Raw genomic sequence first — 23,649 nt, 5'->3', positions numbered from 1 at the left:
CACACCTCCCATAGAACCGGAAGGTACCTCAGGAGGTCATCAAGTCCAGGCCCCTGCCCTCTTGGCAGGACCAAGCGCCCTCCCTTTTTTCTTATGGAGTCCCAGCTGAGTCTCTAATCAAAACGGTCTTTATTTCTTCTTGTGCAATCACTGTGCAAACATGTACAAGGGAGAGACTTGCCCTGGCAGGGGAGAGAGGCGCTAATGCCACAAACTTTGTACAAGCAGGCCCCCACTCCTCCACTGGATTGGGCGGGGGGGAACAGCTAGTGCTGGGTCTCAGCTACCAGAGCATCCACTCCCAGGTGTGAGCCCCTGGGCAGGGCTGCGGATGCACCAGGGAGGAGGGGCGCTGGGTGGGTGAGAATGTGTGTAGTGGAGGGGGAGGAACGTACAGTGGGTGGGTGTCTGTGCATGTGTAACCCACACACCTAGGGGCCTGGCAATGGTATTTCTTAGACAATGAGCTTTCTGGGGAAAGCCCCAGTTGTTCCGATCTGGAGAGCTAAGGCGAGTACTGCTCCGCCTCTGGAGACAGGGGTCTGGCCCACAAAAGCTCATCACCTAAGAAATAATGGTTAGTCTTAAAGGTGCTCCAGGGCTGCTTGTCTTGGGACGATACAGACTGCCACAGATACCCCTCGGACTAGTCGCCGAGGGGAGAAGCTCGCTCTCCCATCTAGGGGCACTTAGACCACTGACGCAGAGGACGGCCGAGTCTCTTCCTTGGCTCAAACTCCTGCACTAAGCTCCGGAGGTCCCAGGTCTGAGTCCCCCTGTGGGCAGCTCCATGTGCGTCTGCAGAGGTGGTGGGCGCCGGTGCGCACCTCTCTGCTGCCCCCTGCTGGAAGAGATGGGCCCTGCTCTCTGAAGTCGAGAGGTGAATTGCACAATCCGGTCCCCCTTCCCTCCTCGTCCGCTCCTTTGCGCAATGCCCAGACCAGCTGAGCAGGCCCTGCAGGAGTGGGCACACCGCTAACCTAGGCCCTGACCCTCCACAAACTGCCCCCAATACATGGGAATCCAGGGGGCTCAGTCTGGGCTCCTGCTTAGACACACAGGGAGCCCTGGTGGTGAGGGGGAGGGGTAAGCGAGGTCATTACTCTCTCCATCCGGGGTGCTGCGGGGATGGGGGCGGGGGTGACTCCATCCTGGTTTGGTGTCCAGCAGCTCCAGGCTGTGGGTCAGGGTCTACTTCACCCCACCCAGGGCTCAGTCTCACCCCCCCAGGCAGTGCATGGGGGGGGTCAGGATCCATTCATGCCTGCCACCTGGGCTGAGCGGCTGGCACACGAGAACTTTGGGAATTGAAGACAGGCAGCTCCACCCTGGTAGGCTGATGCGTGATAGAGGGCGTGGCCTATGCTCTCATGCCAATCCTATTAACCAATCACAGAGAAGCTCTTCACCAGGCCCCTCCCCCTTGCCCCCAGCTGAAGCCCTCCAGCAGGCCATGGATCAGCCCTGGGCATTGCCGGCTTCTAGCAGAAGCAGCTGCAGGTGGCTGCGGGCGACAGGGCCGGGGCTGCATTGCGAAGATCAGCAGGTGGGGCTGTACAGGCTGGTCCAATTAGGAAGCTGGATTTACAAGTCTGTGGTGGTGGGAGGGGCTGAAAGGGCCAGCGCTGCACTGTGGTAGGTGGGTCTGGACCATTCCTCCCCCCACCGCAGTCTCATGCCAGGTAAGGCACTGGCGGGAATAAAGGTCATCAGGTCGCCAAGTCCAATGGGTGACATAGGAACATCTGCCCCTCGTGGCCAGAATGGCGGGGTGGCGGCTGTCTGGCGGGGGGGAAGACTGGAGCAGCTCCGTGGCAGGGAACCTGGGCAGCGGGGGTCAGTGCAGGGAAACAATCCCACTGGCCAGGGAGTGAGTCTGCAGAGAGAGACACAGACACATGGACGTCAGGGACTGGGAGCACCAGCAATTCTCCACCCCACCTCGCAAGAACAGCCCGGGCTGGCCAGGGGGATCCTGCCTCCATAAACAGCCCGGGCAGGCCGGGGGAGCAGGCTGGAGGGATCCCAGCCTTGGGAACAGCCTGGAGGGGACAGTAAGTGGAGGGACGAGCCTGGCCCCTGCCGCACACACCTTCATGGCCTGGTGGATCCAGTCGTGGAAGGCTCCCACCCTGGTGTAGACCCCTGGCTTGCGGGGCAGGGCGCAGCCGGTGCCCCAGCTGACCACTCCGCACAGCCGCCAGCGTGGGGTGCGGGAGATGCTGTCCTCACACACAAAGGGCCCCCCGCTGTCGCCCTGCCAGGGGGAGACAAGACAGGAGTCAGTGACCTGGCCCAGCCCCCGCCCCTTTGCCTCGCCCACCTCGGCGGCCCCACCTGGCAGGCATCCGTGCCACCCTCGGCGTAGCCAGCGCAGAACATGCGGGGCTGGATCTGCTGCCCGTAGTACTCCGGCGAGTTGCACAGCGCGCTGCTGATGATCGGCACGGAGGCCTCCTGCAGGATGCTGGCCTGCTGCCCTGGGGAGACGGCGTGAGAACAGGCGTGGGAGCTGCCCCCACCCTGCTACAGTGCCCTGCTCTGCCCCCCACCCTCCCTCCCCCATCCTGCCCCACCCCTGCCCTACAGCCAGCCCCCCCTTGCCCCCACATTGCAGCCAGCCCCCCCCACCCTACAACCCCCCTTCCCTGCCCCTGCCCTGCTCCCTACCCTACATCCTGCCCCTCTGCAGCCAGCCCCCAACTCAGCCCCCCGCCCTACCTCCCACTGCCAGCTCTACTCAGCCCTCCCCACCTGGCTTCTACCTCCCACCCAAACCTGGCCCCCGCCTGTCCAGCATCTGTTTTCCCATCAGCCAACTGGTGCAACTCCCACTCCCCAACAGCGTCCGTGCCCCTTCTCAGCCCCGAGTGCCTGGTGTCTGCTCCCCTGAGCACTGAGCTCCTGCCCAGCCAGCACCTCCTCCGACCCCTCCCCACCCATGTACCTGGCGTCTGCCCCCTCCCAGCACCATCTGCCCACACCTGCCCCCTGGCCAACCCCATCTGCCCAGTGTCAACCCACCCCCGTCCAGTTCCCCCCAGCATCCAGTCCCCACCTGTACTCAGCACCTCACTAGTCCCCAAGGCAGCAGCCCCCGGCCTAAACCCCCTTCCCAAACTCTGCCCCTCCACTACCCAGCACCTGAACATTGGTGCCTGCTTGGCCAGGAGGGACCCCTGGGAGTGCTCTGCTCCCTTGGCTGGGGCTCCCGAAGCTAGTTCTTGGGGGGTGGGGCAACCTGTGAAGCCCCGCCTCCTGGGCGGAGCCTAGACTTGCTCCAGGTGCCAGTTAGGAGGTTCTGGAGAGCCAGCAGCCCCAATGGCCCTGGCCGAAAAGCCCCAGAGCCCCGTTACTGTGAGTTGGGGAGGTGCCCAGTCACTAACTCCCTGGGGCTGCCCCCCACTGCCTGAGATGATCCAGTGAGCAAGGGGGGGGCGCAGGCCATGGGGGCAGGGCAGAGGAGTGGGTGGGACTAGGGGGGAGAGGCGGAGCAAGGGGCGGGGCCAAGGGGGGCCAGCTACACCAGCCATTAGAAAGCTGGCAACCCCAGAGGCGCCGCTCGCGCAGGCAGGCCTGTGTCACCTAACGGCCCAGTTCCTCCTGCCCCGGGCCCTGCTGAACACCCCTCCCCTGGCCACCCACAAGGGCCCTGATTGGGGGCGGGGCTGTGCCCCACGGAAGGGCTGGGTCCGGGGTTGGAGGGGTGCGGTGGAGAGGCTGTTGCAAACTTACCGTAGTACTGGGTATTGCCCCAGCCAGTCACAGTGCAAACCTTCCCGTCCACGAGGGGCTGCCCCAGCGCCGGCAGGCAGACGGGCTGGACCTCCTCTGGGGAGACAGGGCCGGGGCATTAGGCGGGGGGGTCCCTGCCCGCATGCACAGCGCCACACACACCCCCGACAGACACCCTGCACCCACACTACTGCCGGAGCCCCGCGGCCACCCCCCGCAGCGTGCCGCCCCCACCCACCGGTGAAGGTGAGGGGGGCAGCCAGGTGCACCAGGGCGATGTCGTTGCTGTTCTCCTCGCTGTTGGGGTCCAGGAAGGGGAGGTAGCCGGCGTGGTACACCACACCCGTCACCCCCACCTGCTGCCACCGGCTCGACACCTGGGAGACTGCGCCGAAGAAAACACGCCAGCGGCTCACCACCCGGTTCCTCCTGAAAGGACAGACAGAGGGAGACAGCGTCAAGGGCCTGGGGGTGGGGGGCACGCCAACCCCTCCCTCACCGGGGACAGGCTGCTGCTGAGAGCAGGGGGCTGGAGCCAGGACTCCTGGGTTCTCTGGCAGTGGGGTCCAGGGGTTAGAAATGGGAGGGCCGGCGCCAGGGGCTCTGGGAGGGATGTGGGATCTAGTGGTTTGTGGGGGGGAGGTCGGGGGCAGGGCTGGAGCCAGGACTCCTGGGTTTCCTCTTTGGCAGTGGGAAGACAGTGGGGTCTTGTGCTTAGAATGAGGGGGTGCAGGGCAGGAGCCAGGACTTCTGGGTGTGGTTTGCGCCGAGGGCCAGCACTCACTCAGGGAAGCAGTGTGCGGCGGTGACAACCCACTCTCTGGAGATGACAGAGCCACCGCAGAGGTGGGTGCCGTCATACCGCAGGCTGACCTGCCACGGCCACTTGCCCAGGCTGGCATCCTGGCCCCCCACGATCCGGTCCACTGACAGCTTCCTGCGCCCACAGTCTGCAGGGGACACGTCAGTCAGTCCAGCCACCCACCACCGAACCACGTGGGGGAGACAGCACCCCCCCAGCACCACCGAACCACGTGGGGAGACACTGCCTGCCTCCCACTCCCCACAGCCACCCCCACAACCATGTGGGGAGACAGCACCGCCCTCCCCACAGCCATCCCCAAGCCGCAGCCATCCCACTACTATGTCCTGGGGTAACCAATGGGGCAGCCCCGGCAACTCCCCTGCACCCCAACACCCAGAGGCATTTCCTGGGGTACTGTAGAAGCCACATGAGACACTGCAGCTCCTCTTCCATCTGGAAACACACCAGAGCCAGGAGGTGTCTGTGCAGCAACCGGCTACAATGGGGTGCTGAGCTCACCCCACCAGAAAACCAGCACAACGGGCCCCAACCCCCAGCTGGGGTCAATGGGCTGTTGCTGTAGCTCCAGTGGAGTCAATGGGGCAGCCCCCCAGCTGCGGGCAATGGGCTGTAGCCCCACTGGAGTCAATGGGGGATCAGTGATTTTGGCAAAATGCGATGTCTCAGGAGAAGCTGCTGCTGTGGTTGCCAACCCAACGCTCCCGCGCACACAGGCAGACCAAAGTGCACCTGAGGAACGCCTGTCCCTGGTGCACTGGGGTATCTTAGCCATCCATAGTGGGAATACACTGTGTTATGTGCACCGAGGCGTGTGGGTGATATACCACCCCATGCTGCCAGCAGGAGGACAACTGGGGGCGCTTTGCTCATCTGCTGGGCAGTTTCTGAATCTCTTCCCAGCACCTGCCCAAGCGTTCAGCTTCCAGGGAACCCTGATTTGAGCCCCCAGGAGAGAACATGGACATGAGCGACTGACCTGCACCAGCTACAGCCGCTGGGACCTGCTTCGGAATCGAGCTACAGGCTGAATGTCTCTAATCTGGAACTGTCTGGGCCAGCACCCTCCATAATCTGCCACGGGTTTGGTGAGCCAGAAAACTATGTACCATGGGCGTGGCCAAGCTTTTCATGGTCCTAGGTGGTATTTATTTTTTATTTCCAGTGGAAAATATTTCCGTCGGCTCCAGTCAGGACCGATTGTGCTGGGCACTGATGCGGGGGGATGGATACACAGGTGTGTATGTGTGTGGGGGAAGGAGACCAGGGGGGTCTGGGAGGAAGGATGGACGTAGGGTTTTGTTGCACCGAGGGATGGGTGGACTCATGGCTGGTGTAGAGGTGGCGGGACAGCGGGTGTTGTGGCAGAGGGGTGGGTGGGCAGATATTTGTCTTTCTGGGTGTGGAGGTAGGGAGACGGACGGACGCAACATGGGCTGGGTTATTCCGGGGCTGAGGGCGCCGTACCTTGGCAGAGCGTCGCAAGGAACTGTCCTGTTGGGCAGTCGCTGTAAGACACAAACATGGGGGGGCGCGTCAGCGTGGGGGCGGGGCTGCAGAGACTGGGGGCGGGGCCTGAATTTAGTGTTCAGCCCCGCTCCAGACCCCCCGAGCAGTACGGTCACCCACCCGGACAGGGCTGGGCGGAAGTCGGAGAGCCGGGGCAGCAGGGCAGAGACAGAGCAGGGGCAGCAACACCTCCCACGCACTGGGGCCAACCAAAGAGCAACGGGCTCCCCGGGAGCCAGCGGGGTAGGGGCTGCCCACACAGCTCCCCCAGGTCCCACCCCGCCCCACGCACCAGATGGAGACGACCTCGCTGAGCCTTTGGGCCAGGGGCAGGCGAGACTCATCCACGCAGAAATACCCGGACGTCCCGTTGGCACCTGAGCGCTCCACATCCAGCTCCGAGTGCCCCAGCGACCTGGGAAGGCAACAGCGTCACCCATGTGCAGCCAGTCCCCAGCAGAGAGCTGCCCCACGCTGCGCCCCCCACCTCCCAACCCGCAGCCCCTGCCCTGGCCCTGCCCCCCAGCCTGGGCAGTGCCCCCCACTCCCGACCCACAGCCCCTGTCCCAGTCCTGCCCCCCCAGCCCAGCCAGTGCCCCCCACTCCTGACCCACAGCCCCTGTCCCAGTCCTGCCCCCCCAGCCCAGCCAGTGCCCCCCACTCCTGACCCACAGTCCCTGCCCTGGCCCTGCCCCCCACTCCCAATCCACAGCCCCTGCCTCGGCCCTGCCAGTGCCCCCCACTCCCAACCCGCAGCCTCTTGCCAGCCCAGGCTGGTACCTGACGAAGCCCATCTCAGCACAGCTCAGTGCAGCCACCAGGGCGTTGGAGGGGGTGGAGCAGATGAGGCGCCATTTTCCCTCATTCTGGTCGTACAGCGTGACCCGGAGATCGGCCGAACTGACCTGGACTGGGGGTGCGAGGAGGCAGCTCTCAGCTATGGCTTGAGACCCTCTCCCCGGCCCTGCTCTCGCACCCAGCTCCGCCTGTGCACAGGTCTCCCCCGGCTCAGTCCCAGAACCCCAGCAGGTTCCCGACTAGTCCCCGCAGAGCGGCAGTGGGAGCTGGGAGCCAGGTCTGCTGGGCGCCGCCCTCAGGAGGGGGTTAAAAGAGGGGGGCTGGTCTTGTTTTGAGGACACAAGGGGGGAGAGCATCAAACCCCCACCCCAGTAGCTCCTGCACTTACCACTGTACAACCCTTCATGGTCGCTCCTCAACACAGCCATCACTGCAAGACACGAGCGAGTTAGGGCGCACGCAGAGCTCACCTTGCCCAGCAGAGGGCAGCAGGGTGGGGTGCTCCAGGGCACCCGGGGCTGCCAGCCGGGGTTGGGGGGGGGAAGTGAGGAGGAGAATGTGAGCAGAGGGGCTGCAGGTCGGTAGGGAGGGGCGCCGGGGGGTTGGGAGGAGCCCAAGGCTGGGACAGAGAGGGCTGCAGGTTGGCAGGAAGAGGCACTGGGGGGAGCCCAAGGCTGGGATGTGGGGGGCTGTGGGTTGGGAGGAAGGGACAACAGGGGGCTGGGTGGGACCCCGGGGCTGCAGATTGGGAGGGGCACTGGGGGGAGCCCAAGGCTGGGATGGGGGTCTGCAGGTTGGGAGGGAGGGGCACTGGGGGGAGCCCAAGGCTTGGGGGGGCTGGGGGTTGGGATGGGGGGGCTCCGGGGGGGCTGGGTGGGAGCCCAAGGCTGGGATGGGGGGGCTGCGAGTTAGGAGGGGGGGGCACCGCGGGCTGGGGGGAGCCCAGGGCTGGGACGGTGGGGCTGCGGGCTGGGAGGGAGGGGCTTTGGGGGGAGCCCAGGGCTGGGACGGTGGGGCTGCAGGCTGGGAGGGAGGGGCACCGGGGGGAGCCCAGGGCTGGGACGGTGGGGCTGCGGGCTGGGAGGGAGGGGCTTTGGGGGGAGCCCAGGGCTGGGACGGTGGGGCTGCGGGCTGGGAGGGAGGGGCTTTGGGGGGAGCCCAGGGCTGGGACGGTGGGGCTGCAGGCTGGGAGGGAGGGGCACCGGGGGGAGCCCAGGGCTGGGACGGTGGGGCTGCAGGCTGGGAGGGAGGGGCACCGGGGGGAGCCCAGGGCTGGGACGGTGGGGCTGCGGGCTGGGAGGGAGGGGCTTTGGGGGGAGCCCAGGGCTGGGACGGTGGGGCTGCGGGCTGGGAGGGAGGGGCTTTGGGGGGAGCCCAGGGCTGGGACGGTGGGGCTGCGGGCTGGGAGGGAGGGGCACCGGGGAGCAGACTCTTACCGATGGCCCACACACTGGCTGCGATGCCAGCTAACAGCAGGAAGCTACCGGTCACAACAGCAGCAAGCTTGGGCCGTGACCAGCATGGCACCACGTGGCCCCCTGGAACAGGAGTGGGGTTACTGGGGCTGGGAACACAGGCTGCTGCACTGAGTCCCCCTCGCTGGCCAGGACCCCCAGCCCCACCACTGCCTGGGGGAGAACCCCAGCAGCCTCAGTCAGGGAACCTGCCCAGGGCCCCTGCCCCTCCTCTGCCCATTCAGCTGGCCCCAGGGCTGCAGGGCACCAGAGGGAGGGGCGGGAGGCCAGCAGCTGAAATAGGAGCCTGGGAACTAGAGGCAGGTTCCAAGTCCCCAGCCCTGTAATTACTAATCCCCGCACTGCACCACACCCAGCCTAGAGCCCCAGAGTCCTGGCTCCCAGCCCCCTGCTCTAACCCCTGCCCCACCCCACCCTGCCCAAGTCCTGGCTCCCAGCTCCATAGTGACGAGTTAATGAATTGTGTCCCCCACCGGCTGCGAGTGGCAGTGAGGAGGGGGCGGGGGTTGGCCCAAGGGGACTTTGCCCTCAGCAGGGTGCAGTGACCTACAGGGGCTCCGTGCTAGTGAGTGCCTGGTGGGGCTGTTCCATCCTGGGGGCCCCTGCTCAGGCTGCTGGCGTGCCCCTTCCCCCGCCAACACAGCAGGGATCTGGCCCCATGGCGCCACTAAACGCCCCACAGTGGGTGCTGTGTATGTGTCTGTGCGTGCATGCATGCGTGCGTGCATGCATGCAGCTGCTCAGGCCCCTAGCAGGGCTGTATGTGTACAGTAGGGCCAGACAAAGGCAGGGGTTTTTTGTGGCTGCAGCCCAGAGCCCCCTTAGCCCCTAGAGCCCCTGTGATCCAGGCCTGCCTTCCGGTTGAGGGGCAGGGGGAACAGGAGGCAGCTCCCTGCTGCCAATCTGCCCCCCTCAAGCTGGAGTCACGTTACCACAAGTAATAGGAAGTTCTGCCCCTGCACTGCCCTCTCCACAGCTCCCATTGGTCAGGAATTGCAGCCAATGGGAGCTGTGGGGTCGGGGGTGGGGGGCGCTGCCTGCAGGTGAGTACAGGGCAGCCCAGCTGACACAGAGTTACCTGTATCCGCCAATGGCAGCTGCCCCCGGTAAATGCCCCACGCACCCTTCCTTCTGCCCCAGCCCTGGGCTCCCTTCTGCACCCCAATACCTCATCACCAGCCCCACCCCCAACTGCAGCCCTCCCCCTCCTGCTTCAACCCGCAGCCCCTCCCCCACATTGAACCCCTCACTTCCAGCCCCACCCTGATGCCCAGGGAGCCCCAGAAAACATAATAGCCCCAGGCCAGCAGAAGAATTAATCAGCCCTTGCGTACCATCACCCTGAGGGTCACACAACGGGGCTCTGCAGTGTGTACAGTCACAGGGAGAGGGGCACACGGGGGGGCGGGGGTCACAATTGGGCTGTGTGCGTGTGTAGGTACAGTCACCCTAGAGTCACACAATGGGGCTGGGGCGGGGGGTGTCACACAATGGGGTTGTGTGTGTCCAGCCACCAGGAGAGGCACAGCGGGACAGTAGGGGTATGTACAGTCACCCTAGGGTCACACAACGGGGTTCTCAGGGCAGTCCCTGGAGGTGCACAGTCGGGCTCTGTGGCTAAGTACAGTCACCCTCAGGCCACACAATCGCACTGCAGGGCCAGTGACGCATAGTACCCTGGGCAGGCGCCCTCCAGGAGCAGAGCTCTCAGGTGGTCCCTGGGCCGAGCCAGACCTGCTGGATATGAACAGCTGCCGAGTGGCAGAGCCCCAGCTCGGGAGGCCAGTCTTCTACAGGACTGACTGTCTCACAGGCTGGCCAGCTCCCAGGGCCCTGAACTCCATGGGGGTTTGTGCAATGCTCAGCCCTTGGGGTCCTGACATGAGTTGGGGGCTGGGCAGCCTCCAGCAACACCAGGCCTGGCATGAGGGTGTCTAGAGGGCAGCTAATGGCCGGCTGAGCCCCTGGCACAGCCTAATGGCCAATAGGCTGCAGGGCAGTCCCAGCCACCAGTGGGGGGGTCAGGCCCCTGGAAAATCCCTTTTCAGGCTCCCTGAGCCCCATTGCCCCTAGCCCAGCCCAGAGAGCAGGCGACAGGGACCGGACTGGCGGGCAGAGATGTTGGCACGAAGAGCTGACTCCAGCCAGAAGTCCTGCGGCCCCAAACCTGCCAGCAGGGAGGGCGTCCTTGGGAAAACTCCAACTTCACGTCAAAATACCAAATGCTCCACACACCCCTCCCCCATCAGTTTTCAGTCCCCAACTTTCACTTATTCCTCTCCCAAGGGAGAATCAGAGGGTCCTGGGGGAGAGATCCCAGCAGTCCCAGCATCTCATCTCACAACACAGCTCCACCTGTCACCACCCCGAGCCCTCTGCTTTCCAACCCCTCCAGCGCATTGACACCTGACACTGGAACATGACCCCTCACTCAGCCAGGCCCCGGGTGACAGGCCTGTCCTCTCCTACAGGCAGCCGCCCAACCTCAACCAAATGCTCAGACGCCACACCACAGAACCGCTAACCCAGGAACCTATCCCTGCAACAAACCCCATAGCCAGTGCCATCTGCTAGAGACATCATCACTGGGGCTAACCACGCCAGCCACATCACCCTGTGGATCCACCGATGGGGTACATGCCAGCACATGCCAGCAATGCCCCTCTGCAGTGGACCTGGCACAAACCGGAGCGTCTCTGTGCCAAAGGACGAATGGACACAAACCCAGCATCCGGGATTGGAATACACATAAACCTGTAGAGACACTTTCAAAAATGGATCTTGACGTCGCCATCCTGCTGCAAAAGGGCTTTACCGCTAGCCTACAAAGGAAGACAGCTGCCCTGGAATTCATTTGCAGGTTAGATACATTTAACCTCGAGCTCAGCTCCCGCATGACAAAGCCAATTTCCCCACCTTTGATGGTGGCAGGAATAGTACCAACACCCTGAATTCACTCTTCCCAAAGGTCCTTCTAATGACTGGGGACTCCCCTCCCCCACCTCTTTTCTCATTTTTCTCTTCCCTTCCCTACCCGCTCCCTGCTTTCTAGTTCCTGGATTGCTTATTTCTTCTCCAAACCTGAGTCTGTGGGTCTTACCCACAAAAGCGTGTTGCTAATGAATAAGTGTGTTAGTTTTCAGGGTGCTACAGGGTTGCTGGTTTATTTCCCCCCCCGCCCCCGCCCCCCCCCCAGCCCCAGTGACAGAACATGTGTTTTCAGAAGAACCTGATTTTCCCCCAGAAGACGTGGTACCACCATTTCGGGAATGCAATTAATGCTCCTTGGAAGCAGGGCTCCATCTGGACAGGACCCCCACCCCCTGCACCCCACAACTGCAGGGCCACGTGAGCAGCTGGAGAAGCAGGGTTCTCGCTGCAAGAGGTTCCAAAGAGCCACTAACCCAAACAGGCTTCGTCTAAGGCACAAGCCCTCCACGACCTCCCTTTGCTCATGTCGCATCAGCCCTGCGCTGCAGCTCACCACCCCAATAGATCAGGTGATTCTACAGGCCCACCGATCACTACCATGGGGAACTGGTGAGAAAGAACCTGGGTGTATCCTGGCTGGACTGGGGAACACCCCTCCTAGCTAGATGGGGGAGGGAAGCGGGACAGGACACCAGCACCCTTTGCTAGGGTTGGATGGAGGGAGTCAGATTATATGTGGGCATGGAGACAGGAGTGAAAATAGGGTGAAAGAGTGTATCTAAATAATAGCACAGGGTAAGATTGTTCACCTAGCTGTTGAAATAGAGATTCTTTTATTCTTATTTCAGAAAGCGGAGAAAGCCCTGAGAGAGGGGCTGTGAGAATGTGGTTTTGACAAACAGGAAGGAATTGGTTGAGTTGGAAAGCAGAAGGTCACTAGGGCGAAAGTGACCATGAAATGATCAAAACAAAAAAGCAGTCAAGTAGCACTTTAAAGACTAACAAAATAATTTATTTGGTGAGCTTTTGTGGGACAGACCCATTTCTTCAGACCATAGCCAGACCAGAACAGACTCAATATTTAAGGCACAGAGAACCAACAACAAGATTGGCCCAAAAAAAGCCAAAACAGACCACTGGTCATCACCTACAGCCACCCAACTCCAACCACTGCAATGAATTATTAAAGACCTACAACTTATCGTTAATCAGGATGCCACACTTCAGAAGGCTCTAGGTGACAGGCCTGTTCTCTCCTACAGGCAACCTCCCAACCTCACGAGGATCCTCACCAACAGCCACAGTCTATACCCCACGAACACCAGTCCTGGAACCTTTCTTTGCAACAAAGCCCGCTGCCAGCTTTGTCCACATATCTTCTCTAGAAATACTGTCACTGGACCTAACCAGGTTATTCACAGAATCACGGGCACATTCTCATGTTCCTCAACTACCATCATATATGCCATCATCTGCCAACAATGCCCAGATGCTTTGTACATTGCACAGACTTCAAACTCCCTCAGACAAAGAGTTAATGGGCACAAAACAGACATAAAAACACTCCAGATCCACAAACCAGTTAGTCAACATTTTAATGAAGTGGGCCATTCTGTTAATGACTTAAGAGTTTGCGTGTTACTGAAGAAAAATTTTTGCACCACTATTGAAAGGGAAACAGCTGGGCTGTCTTTTATATTCAAATTCAGCACATTAACACATGGTTTGAACGGGGTTGGGAATTTTCTGAGTCACTATCAGGGCTCGTTTGCATACTTGGCTTAATCTAATTTTTGACCTCCCCCCCCTTTCTACCCCTCTACTCTCTGATTTGCTCACCTTGATCATTTTCTTCTGATTTGTCCTCCTTGATTACTGTTTTTGGTTCTCTGTGCCTTAAATATTAAGTCTGTTCTGGTATGGCTATGGTCTGAAGAAGTGGGTCTGTCCCTCGAAAGCTCACCTAATAAATTACTTTGTTAATCTTTAAAGTGCTACTTGACTGCTTTTTTGTTTTGATAGTATATAGACTAGCACAGCTCCCTTTCTGTTACTATGAAATGATCAGGACGTGCTTGTGATTCTAAAGACAGGCAGGAGGGAAAACACAAGACAGATAATGTTTAGAGAGAGAAATTTAGCCAATGCATGGAGCTGCCAGGTAAAAGCCCTTGGGAAGCAAGTCTGAGGGGAAAACCAGCAAGCTGGCGGTTCTTCATAGAGCTGTAACTAACAGAACAAGAACAAACTGCCACTGCTCAGGAAAAAGGAGGCCAGCATGGCTTAACCAGGAGAGCATCAAGGATCTGAAACTGAATAATAACAACGATGATTAAAAGTCCTACAAATTTGGAAATGAGCTCAAATGACAAAAGATGACTAGAAACAAACACGGAGAGAGAAAATTAGAAAGCACGAGGCACAAAACAAGATTAAACTAGACACAAACAGAAACAAGAAAACATTTGACAAGTAGATAAGAAACAACAGGGTGATGAAGGATGGGACAGGCCCAGTACCCAGCAAGGGGGTGGGGGTGGGGCAGACAATGACAAACTGGAAATGGCAGAGGTGTTAAACGACTTTGCCGTTTCAGTTTTCACCAAAAAGGTTAGTAGCGATTGGACTTCTAACACGCTTAATACCAGTGAAAGGAGGTAGGGTCAGAGGCTAAAATAGGGAAAGAACAAGTTAAAAATTACTCAGACAAGTTAGAGATCTTTTGGGCTCTTGGTATCACCAGGACTTGAAATGCATCCGAGAATCCTCAAGGAGCTGACAGAGGAGGTATCAGACCCACTAGCTGCTTCCTCTGATAAATCAAGTCGGGAGAGATTCTAGCAGACCGGGAACAAACAAATGTAGTGCCCATTAAAAAAATGGGAACAAGGGCAACCTGGGGAATTGCAGACCCATTCAGCTTAACTTCTGTGCTGGGAATGGTAATGGAGCCCATAATCAAGCAATCAATTTACAAACACCGGGAAGAAAAAATGACAGAATGGATTTGTGTTGGGTCAGACCAACCTATTAACTTTGACGGTGTAACAAGCCTTATGGATGGAGGAGGGGTGTAGATGTGGCATATGTTAATCTCAGTAAAGCTTTAGACACTGTTTCACAGGACACTTCAAACCAACTAGGGCAGTGCAATGTAGATGAACTCCTATGGGGTGGGTGCATAGCTGGTCCCAGAGAGGAGTTGTCAGCAAATCAGGGCAAACAGGAAGGGCAGATCGAGTGAGTTCCCCCAGGGTCAGTTCCTAGGTCTGGATCTGTTCAACTCCCTCATCCAGGAGTGAGCAGATGACACTTTCAGGCTCTGCAGATGACACTAAGGTGGGAGGGGTTGCGTTGCATTGCTCCCTTTAATCCCACCCCCAACATGTGCAATAAATGTTATGAATCAACCTTGTGACATGTCCCCTCCCTGCCGATGAACACAAGGCCTCTGAGGTCTCTTCCAGCTCTACGATTGCATGATGATAAAATTCACAGAGTGCCTTGGGGCTGGTGTGTGGGAAGCTCAGTGCTGGGGAGGTGCGGGGTCAAGGGGTGCAGGCTCCGAGGTGGGGGATGAGGGCTTGGGGTGCAGGATGCCCTGGGGCTATGGTGGGAGAGAGGATTTTCCCCCTTCCCAACTCTTTCCCCAGCACCAGCTCCAGGGCTAAGGTTGCAACATGGACACCTCTTCCACAGCTGCATCAGGTCCGGGGCTGGGGGGCGCCTCTCCCTGCCATGGCAGATCCGGGGCTGGGGGAGAGGCATCTCTCCCCACCACAACCCTGAGCTGCGGGGTGGTGCTTCACAGCCTGCTGTGCTGCTGAACAGCTGGGAAGCAGCTTAGGCTGCAGACTTTGTGAGCCAGGCGTAAAATGCTAAGCAAGCTCAGCAAGCTGGAGAAACGGTCGGAGGTAAATAGGATGAAATTCAATACGGACAAATGCAAAGTCTTCCCCTTCAGGATGAACAGTCAGCTGCACACATAGAAAATGAGAGGGGCCTGCCTAGGATGGAGAGCAGCAAAAAGGGATTGGGAGGGGGAACCACCAACTAAGTACAAGTCAACAGAGTGACGCTGTTGCAAAAAAAAAGCCAAATCTCATTCTGGGCTGCATTCGCAGGGCTGTCGTGAGCAAGATACGAGAAGTCATTCTTCTGCCCTGCTGCACACTGATCAGGCCTCAGCTGGAGTATTGCAGCCAGTTCTATGCTGCACTTCAGCAAAGAGGTGGCGAAATGGGAGAGGCTCCAGAGAAGAGCGACAGAATGATTAAAGGTCGAGAGAACACAATCTGCGAGGAAAGTTTGAAAAAACGTTGGGTTTAGTTCAGAGAAGAGAAGGCGGAGAGGGGACATGAGAACTGTTTACAATGAGGTACCTGCTGGGGGTGACGTTTGCTAGAGGCCTCACTCGGGAAAAGAGCCACTGAACCAAACTAAACCCTGGATCTGATGGAAAACGCTTCCAGTCAGGCAGGGCAGCCCCACTACCACCACAGCAGGTTCCTGGGCTGCACGAGCAGGGGAGGAGTGAGCCGAAGGCATTGGTTAGACAGATGCCCGACCTGAATCCAGCTCTGGGGTGTATCAAGCCCACCCCGGGCCCACGGAAAAGAGACTGAGTAGCCAGCGGGGCTGGAGAGAGCCCAAGACATGGAGACATCTCCTGGACAAATTGCAAAAATAAGGGAGAGAAGCAGTGACACTGCCAGGGTGTGCCAGGAGCCTGAGCCCATCACTGGGGGAATTGGGAACCTGCCTCAGTGTGCTTGACAGATTAAAGCTGCCCAAGTCTGAACCTGTCGCTCTTCTGCCAGCTCTGGTCTGATCACAGAGCTGTGTCCAGTTCTGGGCCCCACTACACAAAGGCCGTGGACAAACTGGAGAGTTCAGCGGGGGGGCAACAAAAATGATGAGGGACTGGACCACATGGCTGAGCCACCAGCTGATGGGGCCCCGTGCTGCCAGGGCCAGCCGCCCACCCAAGCCCCACAATGCCAGGGTCAGGCCACCCACCCGCCCAGTATCCTGAGCCACCTGACCCACACGCTGCTGGGGCCTGCTGCCCGTCTGCCAACCTGAGCCCCCCAAGCTCCACGAGCCCCCCAGCCCGAGTCCCTCCCCTCCCCCATCTCACCTCATCCCCGTCCTCGAAGCCAGGCACCCCCAGCTCTCTATATAACCCCATTCTCCTCCTCCTCCTCCCTCACCCCTCCCCTACCCACACTCACCATTGCAGGTGGCAGCTAGCTCCATGTGGGTCTTTGCTGGCTGCCTGCTTTTTATAGCGGCTGCGCCGGCTTGCCCATGTAAAATGGCAGAGGCCGAGAGCCAGAAGCAAAGGCCAGCTTCTTCCTTGGGTGGGGTGAATCAGTGGAGGGGAGGGGCTCGGTCACCTCGTACCCCCCTGGAATTTCTTCACTCCCCCCAAGGGAGGCATGCCCCCAGTTTGGGAAACCATGAACTAGACCATCCCTGTTAGATATTTATCTAACCTGCTCTTAAATACCTCCAACGAAGGAGGTTCTACGACCACCCTAGGCAATTTATTCCAGCGCCACCCAGACAGGACTTCTTTCCTAATGTCCAGCCTAAACCCTCCTTGCTGCAATTTAAGCTTCTTGTCCTATTTTCAGAGGCAAAGGAGAATAATTTTTCTCCCTCCTTCTAACGCCCTTCTAGGTACTTGGAAGCTGTCATCATGTCCCCTCAGCCTTCTCTTTTCCAACCTAAACAAGGCTGAGGGATTTTTGCTTATGTAGTCTACAGAAGGGGAAAGAAGAGGTAACGGGCATTTGGTGGCAGCTTTCAACTTCCTGAGGAGGGGTTCTAAAGAGGACGGAGAGAGGCTGTTTTCAGTGGTGGCAGATGACAGAACAAGCAACAGTCTCAAGTTGCAGGGGTAGGGGTAGGGTCTAGGCTGGAGAGTCGAAAGAGCTGTTTCCCTAGGAGGGAGGTGAAGGCTGGAAGGGGCTGTCTAAGTTGGTGGTGGAATCTCCATCCCTAGAGGTCGTTAAACCAGGCTTGACAAAGCTCTGGCTGGGATGATTTTTGGGGCGGGGGGGGGGGGGTCCTCCTTTGAGCAAGGACTTGGAATGGATGAACTCCCAAGGTCTCTTCCAACCCTCATCTTCTAGGATTCTTCCCCCAAGTCTGCCTCCATGAGCCAGCCTCCTGCCCCTCCTCTGCCAGCTGGGCCAACTCCCCTCCCTCACTAGCCGTGCACCTGGTTGCTACCCTCTTACCCTGCCAGCTTCACCAGCCTCCCACCCACATATTTCCCCATCCCATTTGGCTGTGGGCCTGCCCCTTCTCCCCAGCCTGCCCCAGGACAGACTGCAGTGGGGGACCAGTAGGCAGCTCAGCTGGCGTGACCCTCTCCGCGTGACCGTCCCCTGTCCTCTGCCCAGGCCTTTGGCACTGTTAATGATCAACTGCAGCAGAGTGGGGAGCTGGATCAGAAAAGAGGCACGGTTTGGGGAGGGCAGTGTGGCAGTGGGAAGGGGACTGAGGGGTGAGGGATGCAGCATTAAGAGAGGGGTGGGCACATGGGACCAGGGACAGAGGGGGTGGGGGAGTCAGGGCGGCAGATATGGGAGTGGGATCCAGGCTCAGGGAAGGTGGGAATATGGGAGTGGGGGAGGGGGTGGGATCCGGGATGGGGGTGATGGCCCGGGGGAGGGGAGGGGGTGTGGGATTGAGGGGGTGGGGGATATGGAATCGGGGAGGGGCTGGATCCAATACTGGGGAGGGATGGGGGCAATGGCCCAGGTAGGGTGCGGGGGTGGGATTGGGGAGGGGTGGGGGCAATGGCCTGGGGCAGGGGTTGGGGGTGGGGGCTCAGATGGGGGGGGAGATAAGGGAGGGGAGATTGGGGGGTTGGCTCAGGGAAAGGAGGGGTTGAGGAGGGGCAGAATGTGGCTGGGCTCAGGGAGCGGGGACATGTGGCACAGGGGATTGCAGGGGTACAGCGCCAGGCGGGGGCGAGATGCAGGACAGGGGCAGGTGCAGCCCCCGGCCCAGCTCTCCTGCTACTCACCGTGGTTCTCAGCCATCTCCTCGCCGCGGTTAATGATTGACAGCCCCGCTGGGCCGGCCAGACCCCGCTGCCCAGCGCCTGCCGCGCGTCCTGCGCTCTGGGGACAGAGAGCACAGCGGGGCGGTGAGTGCAGCCTTCCCAGCCCTGGCTGGCGCCAGCACACGACTTCCACACTCTGCCCAGCCTGGGACTCAGGCTTTCGCCCAATGTTGGCTCACCTGGCGCTGAGATGCAGCCACCTCTCGGGCAGAGCGGCTGGGGCACAGCAGCACATAATGCTGCTGGGGTGGCAGCTAGTCTAACCCCCTGCCAAGGAGCAGGGTCTGCTGGGATCCGCACTGCAAAGGGCATGGGGGCACGGGGGCACACAGCAGCCAGCCAGCCACTGCCCAGCCCCTGCTGCTATGGTCGCATTGGGCAGCTGTGGTGAAGCCATCCCAGCTTGCGTCTCTCCCTCCCACCCCATGCATACCTCCACCCCCTCCCGACTGCCGCCATCCACTCCCCCAGCAACACACCCAGCCCCCCACACGTTCCTCCCTCCCACATCCATCCTTCCACCTGCCCCCCCATGCACCTTATAACCCCCATCCCCTCCATCCATCAGTGCCACCCCCTCACCCATTGACCTAACCAGCCGTGCACCCACCCCCCGGGGGAGGGGTGAGCTGGGCGCAGTGTCCATGGAATCGGGGAGGAGGGTTGGGGTTCAGTGGCTAGCAGAGGGCAGGGTGGGGTGATCTACAGCACAGCAGGATGTCAAGGGGGGATCTGAGGGCAGTAACTGGAGGGGGGGTGATCGGGTGGGGTGCCCTGTGGGTACTGAGGATGGGAGCGATCTGGGGCACAGTGCTGGGGGGTCAGGGTGATTGGGATATGAGGCCCAGGGTAGGGGTGTTCTGGGTGTGGTACCCAGGGGACCTGAGGCACAGTGCTGGAGGGGAGGGTGGGGGCAGGGTGATGGGGGTACAAGACCCAGGGTGTGGGTGTTACATGTGTGGTAACCAGTGGACCTGGGGCCCAGTGCTAGAAGGATGGTGGTGGCGGGGTAATCGGGGTACATTGCCCAGGTGGGGGTGCTCTGGGTGTGGTAATCAGGGGACCTAGGGCACAGTGCTGGGGGGATGGTGGGGGCAAGGTGGTCAGGGTACATTGCCCAGGTGGGGGTGCTCTGGGAGTGGTAGCCAGGGGACCTGGGGCACAGTGCTGGGGGGTTGGTGGGGGCAAGATGATTGGGGTACATTGCCCAGGGTGGGGGGGTGTGGTGACAAGAGGGCCGGACCTGGGCTGGGGGTGCACAGTAAGGTGGCTGGGGGCTGAGTATGGGGTGCAGGGGTCGAAGGTTGGGTACAGTGCTTGGGTGGGGGTGACCAGGGCACAGTGCGGTGGGGGGGGATCCAGGGCGTGTCTGGGAGCGGCGCTCGGGGCTGGGCTGTGTCGGGCGTAGCCGGGGGGGGGGGGGGGGGCGTGCTCAGGACGGGGCCGTGCAAGGGACCTGGGGGGTGCCGGAGGGGCGGGGTCCCTTACCGGTGCCATGTCCCTCCCGCGCCGGCCAGCTCACCATGCGGCTGGGCGGCGGGGCGCGGGGGACTCCCCGGCAGAGGCGCAGCTACGCGGGCGCTGGCTCACCTGGGCGGGGCGGGGCGGGGCTACCCAATGAACACCTGTGCGCGGCGGGGGGGGGGGGGCGGCAGCGCAGGGAGGGAGGGAGCAGTCACCGGAGGGGAGCGGCGTCTAGCGGTTAGAGCGGGGCGCGCTGGGGCCCGGACTGCCGGGTTCTCCAGCGGCCTGGGCTGGGCGCCAGGACTCCTGGGTCCCGACCCTGCTCTGGGGAGCGGCCTGCCGGGAAGTCCCTCCCCCCGCAGCCCCGGGCTCGCCGGCGCCCCCTCCCCCTTCCCGGCAGTGTCTCCCTTCGCTCAATGGGGCCATTGTGTCCCTGCCGCGGGGGCTCCCGCCTGCGCAGGAGCTGCGAGCGGGGCCGGCCCACGGCTCCCGCCCTGGCTGGGTCCCAGCGGCTGGGCCTGCACCTCTCACTAGAGCTGGGGTAGAGGGGGAAACTGAGGCACGGCCCTGGCTCCCACTAGAGCTGGGGTCGGCAGCCAAAATAGCAAGAAGGACCATTTTTTCCCCCCAAGGGCAACACAAAACTCAATAATTCAAGAGCCTCCGTGCATGTGAATCCCAGACCCTCCTTAACACACCTGACTGCCGCAAGGCCCCTTGTCCAGTCTCTTGCAATATTCTTGCCCACAAGCTGAGGAAGTATTGATTGGATACACTGACTGTAAGGTGGATAAGAAAGCTGGCTTGCGGACTGGGCCCAACCGGGGGTGATCAATGGCTCAATGTCTGGTGGGCGTCAGTGTCAGGCCGAGTGCCCCAAGGATGCCTAGGGCTGGTGTTGTTCAACATCTGTATTACTGACCTGGAGGAAGGGATGAATTGCATCCTCAGCCAATTTGCAGGTGACGTAAGCGAGCGGGAGAGGTAGATACGCTGGAGGGGAGGGATAGGGGTCCAGAGTCACGTAGGTAAATTGGAGGATTGGACCAAAAGAAATCTGATGAGGTTCAACAAGGACAAGTGCAGAGTCCTGCGCTTGGGACGGAAGAATCCCAAGTATTGTTACAGGCTGGGGACCGACTGGCTAGTGGCAGTGCAGCAGAAAAGGACCCAGGGATTGTGGTGGATGAGAGACTGGATATGAGTCAACAGTGTGCCCCTGTAGCCAAGAAGGCTAATGACATATTGGCCATGTCTACACTAGCCCCAAACTTCTAAATGGCCATTTCGAAGTTTACTAATGAAGAGCTGAAATGCATATTCAGCACCTCATTAGCATGCGGGCGGCCGCGGCACTTCGAAATTGACGGCTCATCCCAATGGGCCTGCACGGCTCATCCCAACGGGGCTCCTTTTCGAAAGGACCCCGCCTACTTTGAAGTCCCCTTATTCCCATCTGCTCATAGGAATAAGGGGACTTCAAAGTAGACGGGGTCCTTTCGAAAAGGAGCCCTGTTGGGATGAGCCGCATGGCGGTGAGCCACGTCAATTTCGAAGTGCTGTGGCCGCCCGCATGCTAATGAGGTGCTGAATATGTATTTCAGCGCTTCATTAGTAAACTTCGAAATGGCCATTTACGTGGCCATTTTGAGGTTTGGGGCTAGTGTAGACATGGCCATTGAGGTGCACTAGGAGGAGCATTTCCAGCAGATCTAGGCCGTGTCTACACGTGCCCCAAACTTCGAAATGGCCACGCAAATGACCATTTCGAAGTTTACTAATGAAGCGCTGAAATGCATATTCAGCGCTTCATTAGCATGCGGGCAGCCGCCGCACTTCAAAATTGATGTGCCTCCCCACCGCAAGTCTCGTCCAGACAGGGCTCCTTTTCGAAAGGACCCCGCCTACTTCGAGGTCCCCTTATTCCCATGAGCTCATGGGAATAAGGGGACTTCGAAGTAGGCGGAGTCCTTTCGAAAAGGAGCCCCGTCTGGACGAGACGCACAGCGGCGAGGCGCATGAATTTCGAAGTGCGGCGGCTGCCTGCATGCTAATGAAGCGCTGAATATGCATTTCAGCGCTTCATTAGTAAACTTCGAAATGGCCATTTGCGTGGCCATTTCGAAGTTTGGGGCACGTGTAGACGTAGCCCTAGAGAAGTTATTATTCCCCTCTATTAGGCACTGGTGAGGCTGCATCTGGAGTATTGTGTCCAGTTCTGGGCCCTCCGGTATAGAAAAGATGTGGATGCCTTGGAGAGGACCCAGCGAAGGGCAACAAAAATAATTAGGGGACTGGAGCACGTGTCCTAGGAGCAGAGGCTGAGGGACATGGGGTTGTTTAGTTTGCAGAAGAGAAGAGTGAGGGGCGATCTGATAGCAGCCTTCGTCTTCCTGAAGTGGGGTACTAAAGAGGATGGAGAGAGCCTGTTCTCAGTAATAATAAGAAGTCCTGTGGCACCTTATAAACTAACAGATATTTTGGAAAGTTCGGTGCTGCTGTACTGATGTTACCCATCTTCTTATCAAGATGGCATACAGCGCAGAACTCTGGAGTGAGGTTTTCCCTGCATCCTTGCAGTGAAGACCAAGGCAAAGATTGCAGAGAAGCTAAATGCAATGGCCTTATCTTCCTTGAGAGCTCCCTTAGCACCTCACTCATCTGGTGCCCCAGGGCCTATGCGCTGCCCCCTGCTCCTACCAGACTTACACAAACCTCACTGAGCCAGGAGGCGTGTGGAGGAAGCTGCTTCTCCAGTTGTGTTTTGCCCTGCCTGGTTCCACTTTGTTACTTCACCTTCCGGAGCTGTGATCCCTACCTCTGTATGGGCACAGGAGAGAATTCAGAGCTGGAGAAGGGGGTGCAGGGCCTGAGAGGGGAATGTGACCCGGCGAAAACATGCAGGACAGGATGCAGGTGTTTGCATTATGCTACCAAGCAGTAGGGGGCTGTGACCTGCGGCAGGGTATGGGGGTGTAGGTCTGAGAGGGGGCAGGATACAGCAGGGGGGATGCAGAGGGATTGGGCTGCACCTGAGGCAGCAGGGCAAGGCAGGGGTCTTTGCGGGGGTGGGGGTAGCAGAGGCTAGCTTGGATTGGCAGACACTTACGTAGGTGTCCTCTGTCCAGCTCCTGCCTGCCCCAGCACCACACCCACCTCTCAACTCATCCACCGGTGGGGGTCTGCGCACAACTTGTGTGAGGGGGGGAGCTCTGTACATGGACTGTGCTGCCAGCACAGCCCAGGCAGCTCTTATGTGAGGGGGGAGCACAAAGCCCCCCCGCCAAGCATGCACTGTGCATAGATGCTGGCAGCGGAGGGCGGTGGGGCTTGGTAGGCAGGGAACCTGCCTGAGGCTCCCGCTGAGCCAGAGCAGGGGGGCTGGGCTCAGCTCTCCTCAAGAGCTGGAGGTCTGTGGACTCGTCTGGCCCCTGGGAGAAGCCGGACATCCTGTTCCCCTTCATGCTACAGCAGGAGGCGTTCGCCACCACCTTGGCCCCATGCTCCTCACTCAGCTCCTGCCCCGGGAAGTGGCTGTAGCCATCCCTGCCCTGGCCTAAATGACTCCGACAGGAGGTGGGATTCAGCCCACAGTGACCCTGGGCCCAGGCGGGGGGTGGGGGATGAGGAGGACTCTGTCGGGGAGGGAGGAAGGAGCCCTTGGGGGCAGGGTGGTCTCGGGAAGGGCAGCGGGAGGGAGCGCTCAGATACTTTCGCTACAAGGCCCAGCGGGGTGGGGAGAAGCTGGGAAAGATTCCCAGAGGAGAGCAACCATTCCCCCGGTGACAGAGAAGGGCTTGGATGGGCCCATTCATCAGCACCTCTGTGTGCGC

The 23,649-nt window shown here is 60.0% G+C and overlaps 1 protein-coding gene across 5 annotated transcripts; it reads right to left on the bottom strand.

The window, feature by feature from the left end:
* Nucleotides 1-92: 92 nt before the first annotated feature.
* On the bottom strand, nt 93-19,933 carry HPN (hepsin). Of its 5 annotated transcripts, none has more exons than XM_074981506.1 (13): nt 19,841-19,933; nt 18,314-18,410; nt 8,302-8,403; nt 7,254-7,295; nt 6,848-6,977; nt 6,360-6,482; nt 6,026-6,066; nt 4,520-4,685; nt 3,974-4,164; nt 3,736-3,831; nt 2,338-2,480; nt 2,093-2,257; nt 93-1,876 (listed from the first exon to the last, which is right to left on the bottom strand). In XM_074981506.1, exons 1-13 carry the CDS (start codon nt 19,847-19,849, stop codon nt 1,838-1,840), a joined length of 1,344 nt encoding a protein of 447 aa, XP_074837607.1. In that variant the 5' UTR covers nt 19,850-19,933; the 3' UTR covers nt 93-1,837. The 5 variants fall into 5 exon arrangements, with proteins under 5 accessions (XP_074837607.1, XP_074837608.1, XP_074837610.1 ...); XM_074981507.1 differs by having other exon boundaries at nt 19,875-19,927; XM_074981509.1 differs by lacking the exon at nt 19,841-19,933 and adding an exon at nt 18,532-18,681.
* Nucleotides 19,934-23,649: the final 3,716 nt, after the last annotated feature.

This window comes from Carettochelys insculpta, chromosome 30 (assembly GCF_033958435.1).
Source record: "Carettochelys insculpta isolate YL-2023 chromosome 30, ASM3395843v1, whole genome shotgun sequence".
NCBI classification, from domain to species: Eukaryota; Metazoa; Chordata; order Testudines; family Carettochelyidae; genus Carettochelys; species Carettochelys insculpta.
This window is presented reverse-complemented; position numbering and strand designations above follow the sequence as displayed.

What these genes read in the sequence shown, in the direction of transcription:
- HPN (XM_074981506.1), bottom strand. An exon ending in CCATGAAGGGTTGTACAGTG is followed by an intron (nt 6,978 to 7,253) that starts GTAAGTGCAGGA and finishes TCGCACCCCCAG; the next exon opens with TCCAGGTCAGTTCGGCCGAT. An exon ending in GGGCAATACCCAGTACTACG is followed by an intron (nt 2,481 to 3,735) that starts GTAAGTTTGCAA and finishes CCGTCTCCCCAG; the next exon opens with GGCAGCAGGCCAGCATCCTG.